General features: G+C 42.9%; 4 protein-coding genes across 4 annotated transcripts; 3 read left to right on the top strand and 1 right to left on the bottom strand.

The window, feature by feature from the left end:
- Positions 1 to 6,050: 6,050 nt before the first annotated feature.
- On the top strand, positions 6,051 to 9,204 carry prkab1a (protein kinase, AMP-activated, beta 1 non-catalytic subunit, a; the record flags this gene model as incomplete). The annotated part of the gene is made up of 7 exons (XM_079235681.1): positions 6,051 to 6,200; positions 6,284 to 6,453; positions 6,877 to 6,970; positions 7,345 to 7,459; positions 7,695 to 7,828; positions 8,183 to 8,251; positions 8,982 to 9,204. 7 exons carry the CDS (start codon positions 6,051 to 6,053, stop codon positions 9,057 to 9,059), a joined length of 810 nt encoding a protein of 269 aa, XP_079091807.1. The 3' UTR covers positions 9,060 to 9,204.
- A 3,376-nt stretch (positions 9,205 to 12,580) lies between these two features.
- Positions 12,581 to 14,504, top strand: LOC306751162 (phospholipase A2-like; the record flags this gene model as incomplete). The annotated part of the gene is made up of 4 exons (XM_079234704.1): positions 12,581 to 12,629; positions 12,744 to 12,891; positions 13,015 to 13,148; positions 14,386 to 14,504. 4 exons carry the CDS (start codon positions 12,581 to 12,583, stop codon positions 14,502 to 14,504), a joined length of 450 nt encoding a protein of 149 aa, XP_079090830.1.
- A 1,121-nt stretch (positions 14,505 to 15,625) lies between these two features.
- LOC306751457 (phospholipase A2-like) lies at positions 15,626 to 17,178 on the top strand (the record flags this gene model as incomplete). Its single annotated transcript, XM_079235025.1, has 4 exons — positions 15,626 to 15,674; positions 15,764 to 15,911; positions 16,762 to 16,895; positions 17,060 to 17,178. 4 exons carry the CDS (start codon positions 15,626 to 15,628, stop codon positions 17,176 to 17,178), a joined length of 450 nt encoding a protein of 149 aa, XP_079091151.1.
- A 3,357-nt stretch (positions 17,179 to 20,535) lies between these two features.
- On the bottom strand, positions 20,536 to 22,005 carry ppp1r3c2a (protein phosphatase 1 regulatory subunit 3C2, duplicate a). The gene is made up of 2 exons (XM_079235330.1): positions 21,912 to 22,005; positions 20,536 to 21,787 (listed from the first exon to the last, which is right to left on the bottom strand). The coding sequence occupies exons 1-2, from the start codon at positions 21,923 to 21,925 to the stop codon at positions 20,788 to 20,790; spliced, it is 1,014 nt and encodes a 337-aa protein (XP_079091456.1). The 5' UTR covers positions 21,926 to 22,005; the 3' UTR covers positions 20,536 to 20,787.
- Positions 22,006 to 22,851: the final 846 nt, after the last annotated feature.

The following is a 22,851-nucleotide window of genomic DNA, read 5'->3' on the forward strand; positions in this document are numbered from 1 at the left end:
ATCCGATTGCCCTCTGCTCAATATTCCAAGAGGATGGAGCAGAAAACAGAATACTGCCACTTCATCCAGTGTCTATTACACATTCCACAGAGGGCACGGGGCTTGCCTTACTCATACAGTCGCAAAGCGCTCACCGTACGTTTGAGATTGAATGTCAAGAGGGTCGTCGCACAGTCAGAGCGGACAGGAGCTGATTGATTGGTAGAGCTTACATCAAGGAGACAGCTCTTAGAGGCACCTTTCACCTGACCACAATAAAAAGGAAGAGGATCTCATACCGCCAAGAGGACACCTTCTCACTACAGGGGTTCGCCAAAGGGAGGTGGACAAAAACAGGAAGTCAGAATACAGAAACTTAACCACAGATTCTTTTTTTCTCCATCGACTGAGGTCTCAATGAGGACAGAATCCACATGTTTTCTGTAAAAAACTGTTTCCTCTTTCCTCTGTATATTCTCTGTATATTCTCTGTATTTTCTTTGTATTTTCTCACATCCTGTATTAAAGCCAGTGTTGATACTTATCTTCCATCCTGCATACCTTCAACTAACCACAATATAAACACACCTGCCTCCCGACAGAGTGCTGCAGGAATGAGTCCTTGAATCTGGAAATGAGTCAGCGTTTTTGTCAATGTTTTTTTTTAAGTAGATGCTCCTCTGGTGAACTTTGAAGCTTTTACCTGTCTTAAAAAAGGCAATAACACAAACTAGTTGGCCTTCACACCCACGTTGTCTATACTCGTACTCATAGAACCGTGTTGTAGTTTGTTCTTTTACTTCTGCCAATCGCGTTCATGTTTAAAAGACCATAAAATGAGTGTTAATTTATGGAGATAATCTTGCCGAAGAAAAAACGTGTCAGTATCGTTAAACTTGTGTTTGCCACAGAGATTATTTTCTGCAACAATAAAACATCCAATAGAAAACCCCCATTGGCTTTTTGTAGAACCAGTATGATGCTAAGTTGCAGGGTTGGCCCTCAAACGTACCTCTACTCCTAGTCCACACAAGACTAGATGGGTCGAGCAAACACAGGACTTTCATCCAGGATACCTCTGTTTTTGTCCTGCGCAAAACTAATTTTCCAATTCGCAATGAATTTTCTCATCAGTCTTCAGTCAAGTGAGTCGTTTGTCCCTCATTTGTCACGTGAGGTGTTCGTCAAGTCATGTCCGCATGTTCCCTAAACCCTAAACTTCCTGTGATGATGAAAGTTATATTTAAAAAGACCCTCTGCGAGTAACAAGTGTTTGTTGACACGCCTTCCCTGACGCTAAAGGGCATCATAGAGCGTCATAGTTTGAAGTTTAAGAGCACTGAACAGGCTTGGGTATTTCCCGCAATGGGGAGAGAATGTGTTGCCTATGTATGATGTATAAAAATATGTTATGCTTCTATTTAAGAGCTGTGTTGTCTGTTTGTTAACAAATCCGGAAAGAGAGATGAAAGGACACAAAGAATGCTAGAGAGTGTGTGTGGGAGGGAAATCATTTAGATGAGGATCTTATATAATTGTTTCATAACAGATTCAATCATGGCGTTCTTGAGCGGGCTAATTGTTGCATTACATGCTGGGTCAAATGGGAAACTTGAGCTCTGAATTAGTCCAAGGTTGTCCCACCCAAGTAGCCTCTCAAATTACCAGGCTAATGAGATTGTTTGAAAGCCCTGTGATGCAGCCTTCATGCCATTTGGGATATTCAATTTAGGATCAAGTCTTTATGCCCACTTACTCTTTATCTCCCCAAAAAAACCTCTTGCCACACTTTACAGGGTTGAAACAAAAAGTTGAAAAGAGTTGAAATAAAGATTAAAGGCTATGAAGATAGCAGCACATAAAGCAGTGAGCATCATACATGTATCTGTTTCATGTTCATAAAATAGTGAGAGTACAAATATAAAGAACATATAAGAACACATGTTGTATCTCTCATCAGTGTGTGAATGGGTGAATGATGTCATGTGGTGTTAAAGCGCTTTAACCGGTCGGAAGACTAGAAAAGTGCTATACAAGTACGGGTCCATTTACTTACTGAGTTCACCTTTCAAGTTTCGAGTACAGATGCTTCTGAAAGAGTATTTCAGTGCACGTTGAAACCATTTGCAAAATCCATTTTATACTCGCTTGTACATGTTTTGACAAGGTTTAAAGACAACTCTGTCTTTGATAAAAGAGTGAAATTGAACCTTGGACAGCTTTGACCTCAGAGGTATTGATTGCATCAAAAGAGCGTGCAGACAGTTCTCATTGTGTACAACAGAGTTTTACACAGACAGGTAGCTCAGCTGCACCGGTGCGTACGACTCAGTTTGATGGAGCCGTCAGTAGAACCATCCTATCAACACAGTTGTTCCAGTTCATTTAAATTTAGTAGACCAAAGCAAATCTTGACAAGTTGTAAGACCAACTGAACGATCAAGCTTTCATGCAAAAAGTGTGAAACGCATGTTTTCAGGATTTTACCTGAAAGGTGAGGCTGGCAATATTCTGTATTTTTTTAATGGTGAATAAATCCCATTACGAGACCAAAACCAACAACACATGTATCCTAAAGTTCAGTCAAACATACATTGTTTTGCTGTTAATAATAACATTATTAACACTGAATGCTCCTCGAAAGATAGTCCAAAAGAAATGCGCAATTAACAGCAGTGCACAGAATAAAAATAATTGACTGAGCCTTTTTTTAAATAGGAAACGACAATGTTTAATACGTTGTATTTTGGTAGGAACCAATGAGCGTTGGCTACAGACAGGGAAGGGAAGTCAGACAACATTGTTATTGGTCTTCCTGAAACTTTTGGGTATTATGCCCACATTGAAACCTAGAAAAGAAGGGTTTCTGTTCCATAATGTTTAAATTTCAGCGTTTTAAAATGTTTGCATCAGTGGTTGCATCGGGCAAAGATTCCGTGTCTGTAAAAGTTGCCAAAGCAACAATTGTGTGAGTTTGTGAGTCATCGCCTCCTCCCCTCCCATGTGTAACCCAAAGCAAAGGTTATCTGGCTTGTCCGACAGAGAGTCCATCAGGAGCTGCTGCTGCTGCTGCTGCAGTGTGGCGGCTTCACTCAGCAGGGATGAGTAGTGGTAAACAACTGGTGGTGTGGTCACGGCTCGAGGGAAGTGGCACCGGAATGGAGCCGCGGCAAAATGTCAGCCCATCACTCACATCTGCAGAGTTCACCGGCAGGTCTTATGGCCACTGCAGGATTTCTAATGAGCTCTCCCAGTTTGGGATTCATCTTGAGGCGTTTTGGGCTTCGGAGGGCGGGAGATTCTATCAAAGCCGACAATTAATCAGTGTTGGTATAGGAAGAAGGAAATGATCCTAAATTATGTAATAATAATGGTAATACTGATAAAACAGATTTTCCACACGTAAAAACAAAAACTAACAACACGCCACACCATCTCCCTGGTCCAGTTTTAGATCCACCTCCGTTCACAAGCAAAGACATCACAGCCCACCTCCAAACCAAACAGGCCAACTTCTTCCTCGGAGCCCACTCGGCCTCCTCAGCGTGGTGCCAGATCTACAGCCACAGCCGTCTGGCTCACAGGACGGCCTCCAGGCAGATTCTTTTTTCTTTGTTGTTCCCAATTTTTAGAAAGTGTTAACCTGTCCTGATTAATTAAGATTATACACTATTTCTAGTGGGTGTATTTTATACATACCCCTTAAAGCGCATCCGTTTTTACAGAAAATATTATTTTAAATTATAATATACAATATTATTTTTTTGTAACCTACATTAGAAAGTAAGGCTGACCCTTTTATCAGCCCACTGCAGACAGCTTTACATTGTCGCTGGGCTCACGCCGCCATCTGGTGGTGAAAATACGACATTACAGCACAGAGGGCTACGTCTTTTAAAATATTATCATGATAAAAAAAAATACTAAACACTGACACATATATGTATTATTGAATCAATAATAAGTGCATGTATGTGTGTGTGTGTGCGATTCTTCAGACGTTTTTAAATAAAGTGTACCCCACATAAATGTCTGATCTACTGCGCGTGCGCGAACTGATAAGGGGGGCGGGTTTGTTTAGCATGACCAAATGTTTTGTTTTCTTGCCTTCACAAATGGGTCAGATGAGCTAACACGGACACGGACACCGACGACAGCAGACGCTTGTCAGGTAAAACAAATAAATGCATTTATTTAAAAAAAACAACGCGCATGTCTGCGTGTACAGGCGGTGCGTTCACGGGTTGAATCTCCGTCGCTTCCATGTAACGAGCAGCCGCGGGTAGCAACGCGGGTCGGGTTGTGAGGACGTCCAACCGGGTTCGCAGCACACCGAGGCTAGCCGCTAAATACTCGCCGTGCAGTAAATACGGGCGGTTCCTACTCTTAATTCTACGAGATATAGCTCGTAATGGAGCTCATTTTCTTGCACGCTGTGTTTAAAAACACGAGCTAACGTCACGTTGGCTAATGTCATTTTGACGCGAAGTCGGGAAAGAACTCAAACTCCCATCATCACCAGTAACCTAAGTGGTCAGAGCAAAACTCTGGTTATCGACAGCTGTTAACTAGTTAGATAGCGAGTGGTGTAACGGGTCGTTATCGATCATTATGATGCGTTCAGGTGCCGTTCGGTGAAAATGAGTGTTTGGTGAAGGTAAATTCGAACCGTGTCAGGACGTGTTCACGTGTAATCTCGTAAAATGTAGAGTTGGTGAGAAACTTTAATACTTCCACTAGTTTGTCAAAGGAGATGTTTTCATAGCAACTTAAATAGATATTAGATATGAATTATGACCTGTTTACACTATCTCTAAGCAGATAATCAAACATCATTAAAGCTAATGACACAGTTTGTTTTAAAATGAATGAAAGTACAATCTTGTATGTCCTAATCATTTGAATTGTGTGAAAACACTATAAATGACAATAACACAGTAAAAGGATACTATTTAGAATTTGATTGTTTACAGACTGAAATTATGTTTGGGACTGTGGCTATAAAGCCTGGAGCCTTGTAGACAAGCTGCATAATCAAACAACAGGATATGTATCTGCAAAAAAGATCAGATCTCTAAAAGTTACATTTGTTCCTGTTTTCTGACTCTGATCCGTGATGCAAACCGCAGCGTGAGTTTTATGATCCGTTGCACCACTTGTAACTACTCAAGTTGTTATATTTTAACAAGATAAGATCTCACAGTACACTGTTGATACTTTTTGTTTTGACCAGACACTGACCGTAAATAATGTATTTCTACACTCACTTGGTTTCCTCTCGACTCAAAGCATCCTGGTAATAGGTGATCCATTGTTGTGAATACCTTTCAGCAACACTACGTTGTGTTGTTGTCAAGGTCATGTTGCCATTGCTGGCTTCTGCAACCGGCACTGCTTTGGACCATCAGGAGTTAGTGTTGATCGTGAGGTTTCTGGTTTCTGCAAGTAAATGTTATATTGCCGTGAAACCAAGGTAGGTAAAGAAATACAAATACAATGAACACATTGTTATTGAGCGTTGAAAATGTAGTAATGGTTAACGTGACAAATGTGACTAGTAAGTTAGTAGCGTATCCAACAAAACCCTTGAAAGAAAAAAGGTATCATGTGAACAAAATGTTCCCAGCTGCATGGATTGTTTTATGAGCATGCAGTGTGTTTATGAAGCCACATTGTGCACCGCCGTCAGCTGTCGGGTGATGAGGTGTTGTATAAAGTGCCTCTCTCCGAAGTGGAGCAAATTCTAGGCCTGTCAAGTCCTTCTCGATGGTCCTGCCCCGCTGCTGCTTGTAATTTGCTGCACGTTTGCGTTAACTTATTCTGCTGAAGCACATAGTAAATCATTCCAGATAGGAGCGTTAGCGCCTCGGGTGTAATTTTTTATTTTATCTTTCTCATTTGAGCGATGAGGTCTTAAAACGCATCTTTTGTCGCCAGCACTCCGGCGGCAGCTATTAATGATTAATTACCTTTTATTTATTTTAAAGGAAAAATGTCTTCTAAACTGCTGGCCGGCTTTATTTTTTATATGTTTTTGACCTCACAGTGACCTTGTACAAGAAGACACAGCCATGGGGAATACGAGCAGCGAGAGGGCCGCCATGGGCCACGGGGAGAAGGGTCAGCGGCGGGACAGCCGAGGTGCCAAGGAGGGAGGGGGGCCCAAAATCCTGATGGACAGCCCCGAGGATGCAGATATATTTCACGGCGAGGACATGAAGGTACGTTGCGCGTCTGGCCGGCGCGGCCGTGTCCATTTTGCACCCGGGGGGAATTAATGGCGGTTGCTTGGCGCTTCTTTTAGGCTCCTCTGGATAAAGAAGAGTTCCTTGCGTGGCAGCAAGACTTGGACGTAGATGACAAAGCGCCAACTCTGGACCGACCGACAGTCTTTCGCTGGACCGGGGATGGCAAGGACGTCTTCCTCTCGGGATCCTTCAACAACTGGGTCAACAAGATTCCTCTCATACGAAGGTGAGCGGGGGGTGGGCCGTGTTATACTTCTATATTAATTAGTAGCATTTCAATGTAAATGTGCTATAGAGCTAATTATCGTCTGCAGTCCCTGAGCAGGTTATTATAATTTAGTTCCCCAATAGGAGGACTGTTGTTATGGGGAAATAATTAGCCTTTTCTCATTCAAGCTAATACCATTCAAGTGCAAATATGAAGATTGTTTTTCCACGATAACACCTGATTAATTTATAAATGAAAACGGTGCGAATTGACACCTCCAAACTTTTCCCTACACCTGTAATTGCACGACAGTCATTTTCTAGACCCGCGTTAATGAGTTGTTCATTCTTATCATCATTTATTAATGAGGCTGAAGAGACGTGTTGTGTTACCTCTATTTATGTGCGCCGAACGTTTCCCCTTTTGTCATCCGTGTCAAAGTCAGAACACCTTTGTGGCCATCGTTGATCTGCCAGAAGGGGAGCACCAGTACAAGTTCTACGTGGACGGCCAGTGGACCCACGACCCAGCGGAGGCGAGTATTACTTTATTGAATCATGAGGCAGTGGGTTCGAGTAATACCAGTTTATAACCAAGTGTAGATTTTTTTTTTTTTTAAGGTTTAAAGGTTTTTAATTCTGCCTGCAAGCAGTGGCATCCGTTCTACGTTAAATACCAGGAATGATCACGTTTCCCCGTACAAATAGGAAAATGATTCATTGTCCAGTAAACGGTACTGAGAGACAGAGTTTTAAGTCTCGCTTGTGTCCCTAGAAGTCTCCTGTAACCTGCTTGTAAACTGCTTGTTGTCAACAACTATTATCATATGAAATTATAAATGGCGTCTGGCGGGGTTTATATTTCCGCGCTTCAGGTTGTGAATTTTTGTTGTCTCGGGTTTCCTCGCAGCCGGTTGTGACCAGTCAGCTGGGGACGGTCAACAACATCATCCAGGTGAGGAAGACGGACTTCGAGGTGTTCGACGCTCTCATGGTGGACTCGCAGAAATGCTCCGACATGTCAGGTGAGTACTGGACCAGCTCTGTTCGACTCTGTGGCGGGCGGGACCCCAAAGCCCGTACACAATGACATTTTCTTTTAACTATTATTTTGAATGTCAAAGGCACTTTTATTTAAAATTTGAATCATGCACCATGATCTTCAAGTGAATTAAGAGGTTCCAACTTAAATGGAAGAATAAAAAAATGAAATTGTTTGGTCATGTTATCTCCTCTCCCCGCCCTCTACCCCCTAATCAGACTTCTCCAGCTCTCCTCCCGGGCCGTATCATCAGGACGCATATGTTCCTAAACAGGAAGAGAAGATTAAGTCTCCACCCATCCTCCCACCTCACCTGCTACAAGTCATCCTCAACAAAGACACTGGGATTTCTGTAAGTAGCTGTGAGGCAGTTTAATGAGGCTTAGACACAATTATTTACATGGTGGATTTTGCTGAAATAATCAAGCATATTTTGCGCTTTTCCATCACATCCTTGTGATGCATTAACTGGAAATATAGTCACGTTTTTGAGAATCAACAGTTCTGTCATAGACCTTTTTGTCGAGCATCAAACAACGTCTCAACTCAGTAGTTGATCAAGTAAATCTGTAAAAATGGAAACGAGCAATGTATCCAAAGGACCGACATTCTACAATAGGAATGTGGAAATGGAAAACATGAATGTTGCACATGCAGAGATAAAGAAAGTCTCCTTTTTCCCCCCTCTATTTCTTTTCATGTCCAGTGTGACCCTGCACTACTGCCAGAACCCAACCACGTCATGCTCAACCACCTCTACGCTCTTTCCATTAAGGTAAAAATAAATAAATAAATCAAGCTGATTCACACCAAAGAAAACAAAATGTACATAAACATAAAGACGTTCTGTCACATTTTCAGCTGAAAATGTGACGGGACGTCTCCGTGGTGCCGCTTGTTTTGAGTAGAAACTGTGAAAGCGGGAGCTGCTGCAGCTGTTAGCGAGCTTTGCACATTGCTTGCGCAGCAGATTGTATCTATGGAATGCCGACGATGATGATGAAGCTGCTGAAGAGAAGAGCTGAAGGACAGATGCTCGCCCTTTTTGTATTTATTTTTTACAGGAAAAACAAACTTAACATCCACGGCAATATATAAATACCAACAATGGTGCCAAACAAAATACTGTTGGTGTTTTAACTTATTGACCTATCGGAAGGGTCAAGTTATTTTTAGCTCACTACGCCGACGCAAATGGGCAGAGACGTTGGGAACCGGCAGGTTTGATCCTTTGCAGAAAGTGTAACGGAGGCACAAGCCTCTCTTATGAAAACGTAGTAGCGGTCGACATTTCCACCGCGTCGCTGTTGATGGGGATTAGGAGCGGAGCGGGTTTAGATTAGTGGGCGGGCCCTGCCGCTAATCACCGCGCATGGTGATGACCGATAACATTGTTCCCGTCGGCCCACACGCAACGTGGCTGTCAGCATTCATTGTTTCTGATGAGTTTCTTTTTTAGTAATTATTTTTTCCCTTCCTCGTTGTCTTGTTCTCCCCGGTCACAGGATGGCGTGATGGTGCTCAGCGCGACACATCGCTACAAGAAGAAGTATGTCACCACGTTGCTCTACAAGCCCATCTGATTGAAGACTTTTTTTAAATCTGAGTGTGTACACCTGTACACTGAGTGTACAAAACATCAGCTCCACTTGTTCTTTCCGTTATGTAGAGGCAGCAGGGGAATTATTTTGGGGGGGGGAGAGGTCCTGGATGAAGGCTACAAATAGCTCGGAGATTCTATTTTGTACACTCCCTGTGTGTCCAGTTGTTGTGCTCATCTGTTCAGGATGATAAATGTCACTCGGTCATTCCAATCCCACATAACCTGCCTTTATCTGTTCACTGATTGCCCTCTGTAGGTGTCGGCAACGCCGTCTTTGCTTCGTAGACGTAGATAGGCAGTAATAATGAAGGTTGGACATTTTGTGACAAACAGAAATGTAATGAGGAGTAGGGCTGGGCCATGTGGAGGATATCAAAAACACCAGATTTGAGATCAGTAATGTGGATAAACTACGACTGAGTGAGCAAAGGTAACCTTTATAATGTCATGCAGCCTTTACAACTCACGCCACATCACAATATTCAAAATCTAAGACAATATCTAGTCTCGTGACACGATATTGAAAAAAGAAAGAAATCCATATATTGCCCAGCCCTACTGGAAACGCTAGAAAAATGGGACTGAAAGCCCTCAGATCCACGAGGTCGCTGCAGTGTTTCATAGAAAACACGGCGGTGGAGGTGAGAGAAGGGAATGCACTGCAAGTAGTTCTCCACTGTTTTCATTCGCCTGTTAATCTTGAGAACGTGTCGAGTTATATTTACTGACAAAGCACACATATTATCAATTGTGAGAATATTCCGTTATGTTTTATTTCTTTTCTACTTTGGTTGATGACGTGGTTTGTTGTCAGCTTCTATAGTTGGTTGCAGTGTTGTGGTCAATATTTACACGAGAGCAGCTTCTTAGTTTAGACCGAAACCATAATTTATTTTTCTTTGATGAATTTTGTTTATAAAAAAATAAACTTTTATTAGCTTTGCACTATGAGAACACACGTTTATTGCTAGTGTAGAATATGCATACAGTGTATGTACACTTGCAGCACGACAATGCATCAGCGCTGACCCGTCTGAACTGGTTCTCAAAGCCGAATCGCATTCCAGATATGAACAGTCGCACCAGATAGTTGCACGGCATCATCACTTTGTGCCATGGAACGTTGCCAATCTTTTAATAGCAGCGCCACTTTCAGATGGATTGAGGAGGCGGAAAAGACTTGAGTTAAATATTGAAGATATGTTGACAAAGTAAGACAGTCATGTGACCAAGAGTTGCTTGAAGAATCATGATTCGGGAGCCAGAATGGGATCATGTAGGATTTGTTCATGTTTGTACTGTTGATGGTCTGTGTGTGTGTTTGATGAAGTCTGGACTGTGTTTGGAGTTTAAAAAAGGCCGTAGCATCTACTTGCATCAATGCATCATTGGTGGAATTGGAATTATCAAATGAGAGCACGATGTTAGTTACTTTCCTTCTCCGGACCGGTGGAGGCTGACAATCTCTTCAGTAAAGATCTCATTATGTTTGACTGCTGTTGTCAAAGATAGCGTGGTGATAATTTATTGATGCGAAAATGCAAGACGTTCAAATAAAGAGTATCATAAATGTCGCTGACCCTTTGAACCATGCTGTTGTGTCCATTTCTAATTCTTTCCCTAATTTTGAGAGAGATTTGTATTAAAGATTAAGTTCCAAATTCACATGCGGTTTGTTTGTTTTGTTTTTGAGCACACTGGTTCTTTAGGTCGGCCATAAGTGACTGTTGTTGACCGTTTGTGGGCGGTACTGAAAAACCCAAAAAATAAAAAGCCTCTTAAATTATAATAAACATGCCTCTTCATTAATCAAAAAAAGCCTCTTCGATAATAAGCAAATGTATTAAACCAATAAACAAAATACAGCCTTTAGGAATGATAATCATTAGACAAGTGCTTTTAGAATGCTCTGTAATCAGGAAAGTTAAGATGCCAAAGAAGTCTAAAAAGGTTCCAAAGACCACAGTTTATCAATTGAATTGGTTAAAATAATGTTTTCATTACATCCAGGCAGGAGAACGCACCTGTGCACCCGCCTCTTTTAAGCCCTGAAGAGAGCTGTCCCATGCTGATTGGCCAAGAGGAGAAATGCCGAAATGACAGCAAGTACCAAAGAATTAGGGACGTTCATAACAGCCATGATACAAATAATATAAATATATATATATATATACCTTTTAAAAACATGTCTCCCAAATGTTGTGATTACCCACATGAAGAGAAAATGTCCTGTCATCACAATCTAACACACAACAGCTATATATCATGGGGACATCGTTGAAATCGCAAAGACTTAAAGCTGCATGAGCTATGATACTTTAAAGGGACAGTTCACTTCAAAATATTACAAAATTAATTTTTCCTATCGCCTATATTGCTATTTAGCAATTTCTCTTGTTTTTGGTGCGAGTTGCAGTGTTGGAGGTCTTAGCCGTGGAGATGTCTGCATTTCCTCCAGAATAAGATGTTCATCATTATAATTGTGTTTATTACACTTTACGCTTGTTTTTTAACAATACAGTTGACGAAGAAATACTAAAAGAACATCCAGTTTGCAAAATGCTTGAAACGTAGCACATATAAAGTGTTTTACCCATGTGAATAGTGTATTCATTAACTTACTGTGAATACAAACTAAAAATAACACCGTTGTCACAGATGTGCCGGGAAATCGGGCACATCCTCCTCCGTATAGCTGCTGTACAGGAAACCTTCCGTCCTTCAACCCCTGACCTCGTCGCCGCTCATATCACGGTTGCTCCTCTGGGACTTTCCATGCCTCTGTACATATGACGGAACATGTCTGCAGTCGGTCTCGTGTTTATCTCGAGATTGGACACGAGATTGTGTCACGTTGCTGTGCAGCTCGATGATCACGTACAAGGTAAAGACGACACTTACAGTGTGGTGGGGGGTTATTCAGAACAAGTATTGATTCAAAAAGGCTGCTGAAGTAAAACTATGAAATGTAGAAGCACGGTTGAGGTGGAGATCATTTTAACTATTTTTGTTTGGAGCTACAACTAATTATTCTTTACGTTTTTTGTAGTTTGGTTTGTAGAAATTCTGGAAATAGGGAAAAATGCCATCACAATTACCCAGAGCCCAAAATGACACAACCGATCGTACAAGTAAAAAGATAATTAATGACGTAAAGGGGAAACGAGACGCACTGTTTTTCCCTACGAACTGAAGTGGATTGGAAGTATGAAGTGGTCACAAGAAGGAAATACTCAAGGGCCTTGAATTTGTACGAGCCGTACTTCAGTGAGTGTACTTTTCACCACTCGTACATTGTGTATGGTCTAGAAGAAAAAAAATCACACAGAGAGCACAGGGAGCGTGGGAATTCGTACCTGCTTTTACACATGCTGGTTTGTGTGTGAATCTCGGAGTCTATACGTTGGGCAGGTCCCAAGGTCACATACGATATATATATACACACACAAAGAGGGGCCTGATGTTAGAGTGAGAGCTACTTGACTCGACCCTCCTGACAGGATGAACACCCTCCAGGCGCTGCTTCTCTTGGCCGCGGGCCTCTCTGTCGGTGAGTACGACTCCACGAAGAGTTCTTCATCTGCACGCATTGCATGAATAATAGACACGTCTTCTGGTGGAGTGTGAATGGGAGTTCTGACGCCGCCTGCTTGTCGTGCTTCAGCCCACTCGTTGGACTACATGGCCCTGAACCAGTTCAGAAGGATGATCCTGTGCCTGATGCCCGACAGCTGGCCGGTTCTCGACTACGCCGACTATGGCTGCTACTGCGGGAAGGGAGGCTCCGGTACACCCGTGGATGATCTAGATAGGTAACTACCTTATACTCAAATGATTTACTTTTCTTTCGTCAAATAGCGGCATGTGACCAGCTGGAATGAGAACGTGTTGAAATTCACCTTGTTTTAATCTTGTTTTTTTTTTTTTACCTGCAGGTGCTGCCAAGTGCATGATAGTTGTTACAGTGCATCCATGCAGCACCCCGAGTGCTGGCCCATCTTCGACAATCCTTACACCGAGCTGTACCACTACAGCTGTGACGAGAAAAACAAGAAGGTCACCTGTGGCCGTGAGTACGCCGAGACAAAGGGGATTTTCCCACTTTTGTTCATTTGCTCATGAAACCTGCAGCCACATTGTTTCCACTTCACGGATTTACTTTCAGTTATTGCCTAAGGGGGTATAACTAGTACATACAACTCACTGTTCAGATCAGAGTCACGGATCAGATCAGCACAAAAGGGAAAAAAAGGGAGGATACATAACTTTTACAGATCCCTGATCACGTTCTGGGGTCAAATTTACTAAAGTAGATAAACAAACAGAACAAAAAGAAACACGTAATTCTCAAAGCACCTGCAAAGTAAAGAGCATCTTTGTGCTATTGTGCTATTAGCATGTATTGAAACAAGGTCATATGCATTATAATATACATTTCTATTCTATTCGATGCAAATGAGCCTCATTGCAAAAGAGCCCTTGCGCACTTTTAGGTTTTCTTTTTCTTTCCTTGGAATAAAGCAGTGGTTTTCAAACTGTGGGGTGCAACCCTCTAGTGGGGGGCGGAGGTATTACAGGTTGGGCGCGATGGGGGCTTTAACCCATCCTTAGTAATTAAGGAACAGTGGGCTGCTGTGAAGTACCTGGGCAGCAACTGGGGCTTCAGTGTCTTGCTCAAGGACACAAACTATGGGGAGAACAGGGATCCAACCGGCTACCTTGTGGTTTCAGGATGAACACTCCCCATGAACTACATGAGAACTTCACAAAGTACAAAGTACACGGACATAAAACATCATTAATAAATACAAGGCGAAATGCCTGTACTTTCCTGGAAATGTTTACGTTACACTGTCAACAGGTTGCGCATGCGCAACGGCCAAGATTCTTGGCCACTCACTGATTCTTGCCGTTTTGCCAAGACAAAAACAGCAGAAACCACTATCTCACGGAGATCGGCTTTTTGTCGGGGCGGTGGGGCATGAACTTTTTTCTTCCTCCAAAGTGGGGTGTGACAAAAAAGTTTGAGAACCACTGGCGTAAAGACAACATTTACACTTTGCCACGCAGATAACTGCAATCTGACGGGCGTCTTAGCGATGCAATATCACCCGTGCAATGTCTTTTGTGAATCGAGCTCTGAGGCGAGGCGGATAACAGTCCCACGTGACACGCAGTCCACGGTGCTGTCAGTGGCCGCGATCCAATTCTGTGTGAACTCACCCCTCCGTTTCTTTAATTTACAGGAAGTATTATCGGCCTTTTACTAATCACAGAATCTCTCTCTGCTTTACCTCCCCCTCCAGACCAAAACAACAAGTGTGAGATGTTCATCTGCGAGTGTGACAGGAAGGCCGCCGAGTGTTTTAGCAGAGTGCCTTGGCTCCCGGAGCACGAGCACCTGCCCAGCGACCAGTGTCAGTGAAGACCAGACGACCGTATCACAATCCATGCTCCGGCACAAAATATACATATTTTGTTTTGTTTTGTTTTCACAAGTGACAGATGAATTTACTGAGGATCCTTGATGTATTATACCTGTAACCATCCACCATTCCCTCCGTGTGCTGAATTACTCCCGTTGTGTTCGGAATGGCGACGCCATTCTGTCAATAAACTGAGTCTGATCGGCCGCTCTCATTTTGCCTCACATGCTGTTTACTGTTCTTAAAAAGGTGCATAATCTGAACTAAACGTTACCACACAGGGCGCTCACTGTGCTGGGAAATCAGACACTTCCTCCTCCACAGCCACTGTGCACTACTCATTGCCTCTGAACACTCAAGTCTGGGACTTTCCATGTCTCTGAACATGTGGCGGAACATGAACGTTGACCTCGTGCTTATTTATATATAGCATGAGGGTATTACATGTTTATGACAAGTTGAACCAAACCAATTGAAATACAACTGCATGACGATGATGACGATTCATTCTATAAATTGCTTTCCGCCTGATAATCATTTCCCCCTTCATATATGGCCATATTTCCAAACATTTACTAAAGTTTTCAAGTCTCAAGTTCTTAAAGGGCTCTTCAGCAGACATGTTTGATCCCTTTTCCATCAGACTTTGCTTGAGAGACATTTGTGTGCTTTACAGATCGTAAAGATTTTATTTTGGGCTAAATAAAAACATTTTAATTGAAAATTGAATTTCAAGAGCATGGTCGGAGCAAATGCAGACACAAGACAATCACCCACTGAACTCCTCCCTCAACCAAGTTTTTTCAAATGAGTCTTGAACAACAAGTAACCACGCTTGTATAGGGTCCCCCAGGCCCCCCAGACCTCCTCACTCGTGATTAGGTTTAGAAACTCAAGTCCAGAGAGAAGCTCAAACCCTGGGCTCAGGGTTCAGAGCTTAGAGAGTGTGGGAATTCTTTCCTGCTTTTACACATGCTGGTTTGTGTTTGTTGTCGAGGCAAACATACCTGTGTTGTAAGAACAGCTGACGGGTCAGCTCCCAAGGTCTCGCTCTTGATATAAAAAGAGGGGCCTGATATTAGATTGAGAGCTACTTGACTCAACCCTCCTGACTTCCAGGATGAAAACCCTCCAGGCGCTGCTTCTCTTGGCCGCGGGCCTCTCTGTGGGTGAGTACCACTCCACAATCTGTGAATAGACACGTCTTCTGGTGGAGTGTGAATGCGAGTTCTGACGCCGCCTGCTTGTCGTGCCTCAGCCCACTCGTTGGACTACAAGGCCCTGAACCAGTTCAGAAGGATGATCCTGTGCCTGATGCCCGACAGCTGGCCGGTTCTCGACTACGCCGACTACGGCTGCTACTGCGGGAAGGGAGGCTCCGGGACACCCGTGGATGACCTGGATAGGTAATGATCCACTCACTCTGCTTCATTCTAAAATAAATAAAAAGATAATTTACCTTGTCCAATCTGATTAACCTTCCTCTTGTGTTAGCGTTTTGTTACCCATGTCTTAAACCAGCTGTAAAAACAATTATATATCATCCATTTTGTTTCTCATTTCTTAGTTACCTTGTTAGGCTTCCTTATCCATGACAATATTGTTGTATGTTTTAATTTTTTTGGTGTGGGCCTCTGGGCCTTTTCTTTGTCAGTATACCCCTCAATTTCAATTAAAAAAATGGTAAAATTAACCTCAAGAGAATCATATAAATAAATACAAAGTTGTTGTGTTACCTGACTATTACTCAGGGGTATTAAAACACATCTCATAACTACACTTGTTGTATTTATTTTTTTCATTTTAATATTATTAACTATAGTAACATCTATGGCGTTACGGGTCAATTTCGACCCATATTGATTTACTTCAAGAAAAAGGCAAAAACGTTGTTTTTTTTTCAGCAATATAACTTTAATAAAAACACAAAAATTAAAAGCAGAACAAGTCATTACACAAAATATAGATTTGCAAGGTTAAACAAACAACAACCAATCAAGCAAATCTTATTTTTATAACTGGGTCAAAGCCGACCCTAACACAAAGGTCAGAGCATTTTATAATTTAGCGGAAAAAAAGGTTTTGTTATATTTTGTTGAAACAGAGGTTCCTCCTGACAAAGCCAAAAAGCAGTGATGCAATAAACAAATGTATGTGGTTCTTTTATGCATTTAAAAACCTAAAATGGGTCGGTTCCGACCCTAACTAACACAAGAGGAAGGTTAAAATGCGTCTTGTTTGACTTTTCCCTTGGAGGTGCTGCCAGGTGCATGACTATTGCTACAACGCAGCCATGCAGCACCCCGAGTGCTGGGCCATCACCGACAATCCTTACACCGAGCTGTACGCCTACAGCTGTGACGAGGAAAACAAGAAGGTCACCTGTGGCCGTGAGTACACCGAGACAAAGGACTTTCCTCAAGCTCCTGGATTAATCAAGCTGATATTATCCTCACTTTCTTTCATTTCTATGGAATGTTGGTCGACATTTTGGTAGTCACAGAGTCTCTCTCTCTCTCTCTCTCTCTCTCTCTCTCTCCTATATCTTCCTCAGCAAACAACAACGAGTGTGAGGCGTTCATCTGCGAGTGTGACAGGAAGGCCGCAGAATGTTTTAGCGGAGCGCCGTGGATCCCAGGGCATGAGCACCTGCCCAGCGACCAGTGTCAGTGAAGACAGCTGCGATAAAGTGACGGATCTATAAAAAAGAAGAACAATTGTTGTGAATGTTTAGGCTTATTGGGAATAATAATGTGCACACACACAAACACACAATAATGGGACACTGTTGCCTAGAACCCTCCATCATTTCCTCATCATTTTCCATGTGCTGAAAGACCGTTGTTGTTAGGTTTGTGATAAACACATGTTGATGTGCATCTCTCATCATGTCACATGCTGTTTTAACCACAGAGGGCACTACACTCTTCCTATTTCTTTCCTAGTTTGCAGGGTGAAAACAGACTTGTATGTGTTGTTATGTGTCAGCTGTCCTGGTATGCTTTCTGTAAAAGTCCCATGTGTTGTATGTCTTTTTTGCACTTTAAAAATGAATAACAGTGTTAGGAATAAAATAAAAAATGTGGGATTGTTGTATCATTCCTGAGTTTTTATGCGTGTGAATGAGGATTTTATAACTTTCTCTTTTTAAGTAAATCCGTCAGTAAGTAGAGTTTGTTAGCAGTTTGTATTATTACTATTATTGTCATTTCTTGTTTTTGCAGAAACCTTTGAACCCTCCTGTTATGTTTGTTTCTTTGGTACAGTAATGATGTTGGTGTTGAATCATCCAAAAGTTGTCAGAAACCAAAAAATCCGCTCACTCAAAATCAAGCCAAATGAGTCATAAGGATTTATATTGAAAGTAAACTTTATTTATAGTGTTAAGAAATCAGAATTGACCTCAAGATGGTCTTCATCTTCAGACACTTACTCCTCTATTTCATTGTCGTGATCAAGGACGTACTCCAGGGCCTCCATCCTTTTGTTTCTGTTGCTCATGTTTTCCTACAGTCAAAATAATATCTATATTTCTCGCACAGGTGGGGTAGTTAGAAAGAGAGTGTGCGTGCGTCTGAGATTGGGATGAAATGTGTGTGTGTGTGTGTGTGTCACTCTCAGTCAGTTTCTCAGTCAGTCTATTAGAAGTCCTATATTACCATATTTATAAGGAGAGACATGAAAGAAACCCTTACTTTGATGTTCCTGGTGTATTTAGGGGGAAAGTGAGAAGATAAGTATTGTTTAGTCTGGAAGGTATGGTTCACGTGGGCCGATGGGCACATGAAGCAGGATAGAGATGGTTCCCATAACAAACACCTGCTTTTTTGTTTGAAGTTTAAAAAGGTCTAAACTGGACCCTTCTGACCTTATAACCTCCACTTTCACTGTCGGGTCAAATTGACCCGAACATCATCTCTGTAATATAAACCTGCAGGGGGGAGGTTACAAATACATGCTTTTTTTTACGTTGATTACACCAATTAAGGCAAGCAGAAGAAGTTTCATACAGAAAAAGTACTTTTCCTAAATGTTCATACTTTGTGTACATTATGCACTTTAGAGTGTACTTTAGAGTGCACATTTTGACACTTTTGAAGCTTGCAAACATTAAATATCTATAACACACAATGCATGTAGTTAATTTCATTTCCCATAGCTCAAAAATAGTAAAGATGTGAAAAATGTAAAGAGACATTCCACTATAAAAAAACGTATTTGACAGATTCTTAAAAGTCACACCCTGTCAACACTTACTGAGCCCGTCCTGTTACCTAACAAATGTACAAATGTGATACCTTGAATGCCCAAACAGTGTTTACACAGCAAGACAAGTTGACTATTATCAAAGTGTGGGAAATTATGAAGTACAATACACTAGTTTGCAGTAGCACGGTTATGCTATGCTACATCGGCCTGCCTAAATTCTACCTGATGTTGATTCTAACAAGCAAAAAAAAAAAAAGATGATCTTAAATGTTTTTTGGGAGAGGGTTGACGCAGTTGAGGAGCTGGAACAGGTCGTGCCTCCACCTTACATTATTCAAACCATGAATTAATTACAATTAATGGCCTCAGAAATACCGGTTCCTCCACCTTGTTACCATAACGTACTGCCAAGCAATCACGTGCCATTCATGGGAACATATGTTCCAGTTATGAGGAACACCCTTATTAATGATACTTTGAAGGATAGTTGTGATAGTTGTAACACGTGTGACTGAACCGTTGTTGTATGTCATGAAGTCTCAGGTCTGTCCTGAGATCGTGATCTCCCTGAGGCGTCTCCAATAGATAATGCTTAGTTACCATTAGAATGGTATGTCCTCAGCGAATGGTGCATAATTACGCTTGAGATTATGGGTTGCTAAAAGGCTTGGTAATTTACCTCTATTGGTCATCCACTAGGCATCCACTGGGCACAGCTATCTTACAGATCAAGCTGTACTTATACAGCGTTCATAGCTATACCTACAAAAAATGTATGCATTCGTAGATACGTAATTATAGAAACCGCAAACCAGGAAGTGTGAAGAACGACAGTGGATGGGTCAATTAAAAACTAGAGACCGCTGTCGTCGATTTATAGTTCATGTATCATATTTGATCCCAAACCAGTCTTTTCCGAAACCTAACCAGGTATTTTGGTTGCCTAAACCTGACTGAGTTGATTCCTTTTGAAGAGAAATGGTAATGGCCGCGTTTTTCTGGACCTTTGCGGAAAAAGGTGCAATAAATAAGGGAAAAGCCTTTTTCGTACGAACCGCTGGATTAGGATACATCGTACAGTTTCCTATAGTTGTGCGTGATAACATGTCTTGTGCTATATGGCTTTGTTTAGCTTATCCTTCCTTGAACTCTGGACACCGGTCTCATGAATAAACAAGCTCTTCAGGGTACAAGATGGGTAAACCTGCTGCAGGAGAGAGAAAAGAAAGTGAGGAACAAAGAAACAAGTCCAACAGAGAGGTGACTAAGAAGGAGTAGGAAGCAGACGGAGACACTTTTCTCACTGCAGTTGCAACAGTATGTATGGAAGGACTCCACCCTTGGCGTGTATAAACACCATCAAGGATCGTGCAAGGAGTAACACTTCTCGACATGTTGTTCTAACTTTCAGGGGAGTGTCCAGGAGTTCTTTTACTTTGTTGATTTATTCCCTCCAGTATGCATGACGTGCCCACATGAAAAGGAACACCGGGAATCTGAGCCAAGAGAAATAACGTCTGTGTGAAAGCACATCAGTCGTTCAATTGGAGAGAGAAAAAGGGCGGGTTAGCAGCTGTGAGCTCAAAAGGTTCTCACAATAACATCGCCTCTCTTTGTTTACCGATACGTGTGTTTTGGTGTCATGTTTTTTGCTTTTCCTCAAGGGCCCCCTGAATCTTAATCAGGGCTTATGTGTCATGATACACACCACACACACACACACACACACACACACACACACACACACACACACACACACACACACACACACACACACACACACACACACACAAATAAACACATTGTCAACTTTAAGCTGAATTTTATGAAGTGGCATGTGTTAAATAATTGGGATTTAACTTCTGCAGAGGAAAGAGAAGAGCAAGCAAAGCTTCTTTATAAATATCATCTTAATCACAACATTGACACAGGATGTATAGATCACATTTCGGCAGGGTAGATCTTCAGATCATCCAACACTGGGGGCTCACACGGCCATCACTCTTTCTTAAATACGTGTTCATCAATATAGTCACAGTATTGTTCTCACATTTGTGTCGAGAGGGTTTATTCTCACTTGGGTGACAACGTTTTCCACTCTGCTCTGACTCGGCTTGATAGCGTCCTGTGAAGGTGGTGCGGCTCGGCAGAGTTCTGCTTGCTGGGGGACACGTGCAAAGGCCACAGCGGCGGCCGCTGTTGGGACAGCGTGGGGTAAAAACGGTAGGCGTCGCCGTGGTGACTGTTCGATCCGCCTGTTTCCACGCACACCTTGTAATTCTGGCCTCCGTTGTCGTCCCAGTGTGGCGTCGCGCCGGGTCGCGGCCTGAAGGCCACGCAGAACTCCGCTCGCTCCGTTGGATCTTTGTTCTTTGGTAAGCTTAAGTCGAAGGCAAAAATGTCCACATCGGAGCTGCCGACGCGCTGCTGCTGTAGGAACGTGCAGGGAATGTCATGGTGGCTCCGCCAGGAGTCGAAGGTCACCCTCACGTGGACGACCTTGTCAACGCTGACATGGTTGACGCGCACTTTGCCGCTCAAGGAGTGCTCCGAAACGTTGCAGCTCTCCAACTGCACGCACGCAAGGGAGGCTTGGGAGGTTTGAGAGGCTGGAGAGGCTGGAGAGGCGAGCGTCGGCCGGGGGAAACTCAGCCGCAGCCTATTGCGCTGCAGTTTGGCAAAGGAGGGTCTCCTCGGCAGCGTAGAGGCGGTGTAAGAGGGCTCGGTGATGAACAGCCGCACGGCGGTGAGAGCCAGTCCCATGGCGTCGGCGAAGACCACGCGCTTCTTGCTCGGACTGCCGTCCCTGCGGAAGCAGCTCCGGTGCTCTGAGGGCACGGCGGTGGAGAGCCGCGGTGAGGACGAGTAGATGGGGGAAGAGGAAGAAGAGAAGGAAGATGAGGAGGGGAGCGGAGGGTGAAGGCCGGTCAGCTGATGCCGACGCGGTGCGGGATTCAGGGGAGACATGGACAGCAGCTGGCTGAGAGGTCGGCGCTGGCTGAGGCTCAGGCACACGGCGAGGTCGACGGGCGTCACGGCCGGCTGCCGGTGACTCCCAAAGGCATGGAGGACTCTGAAGAGGAAGACATGACAGGGTTTTAAAGGAGATCTATTGTACACAAGGATGTTGTTTCGTACAGAAGTACAGTGTAATTGCAATAAAAGGAGTTCAGTTAAAAGCACAATTAATAGCTCACCTTGCATAACTCATTTGCAGGCCGTAGTAGACGTTACTGTAAGTCCGTTGTCCTTGCCAGAGGCGATCGTGCTTCTTCTATCTCTCTCTCTGGAGCTTGTGTGTAGGTATGTAGAGTTTTGAAACAAGGCTGAACCTTGTCTGACATCACATTAACATATTGATAGAGTTCAACCAATGAGTGCAGCTCCTTTGTTTATGTCCGGCCCCCAAACGCTCTGCTGCATGAAAGTCAGAACCTCAGAGCTCCCTTTCATGGAATTGCACTGCTGTGATGCAATCAAACTTTGCCTTTTTCTGCATGTAGATACAGAAGATGTTGTATCTGCTGCAGTTCAGACAAGAAGTAACCTCACCCATCAGATGATGTACACACAGACCCACCACGACAAGCCGTGTGGATGAGCACAGGCATTTTACTTGATATGTCAATCAAACTATTGAGGATGCATGAATGGACAGAGAGTGGGAACAATCTTCTCATCAAACTCTCTCACTAATATTGTGGTATTGAAATTTACATTTTGGTTGAAATAAGTGTATTTTCCAGAATGGCAATTTATGCCTTTGACACAATTAAAGCAGTTCTGAAATGCTTAACGAGACAATATACAACTTCACCCAGCTGTTTCCAGGAATGTCTTATAATTTGTTATGATGTAATGTGTAGTCGTAATAACAGTATTAGCTCCACACATCTCACAGGCCGTGTGGTGTGTTTCATGTTCATGTTCGATACTACTAACTTATGTGAATAGTTTCCTACTGGCCTGAAATCTTTTTACAGTAAATTGTGTTTTCGGCCATGCGTGTGTGTGTGTGTGTGTGTGTGTGTGTGTGTGTGTGTGTGTGTGTGTGTGTGTGTGTGTGTGTGTGTGTGTGTGTGCATGCGTGAGTGCGTCTTTGTGTCTGGTGTCTGTAGAACGTCGCGGCTAATCTTG

Source organism: Taurulus bubalis (genome assembly GCF_910589615.1).
Source record: "Taurulus bubalis genome assembly, chromosome: 19".
NCBI classification, from domain to species: domain Eukaryota; kingdom Metazoa; phylum Chordata; class Actinopteri; order Perciformes; family Cottidae; genus Taurulus; species Taurulus bubalis.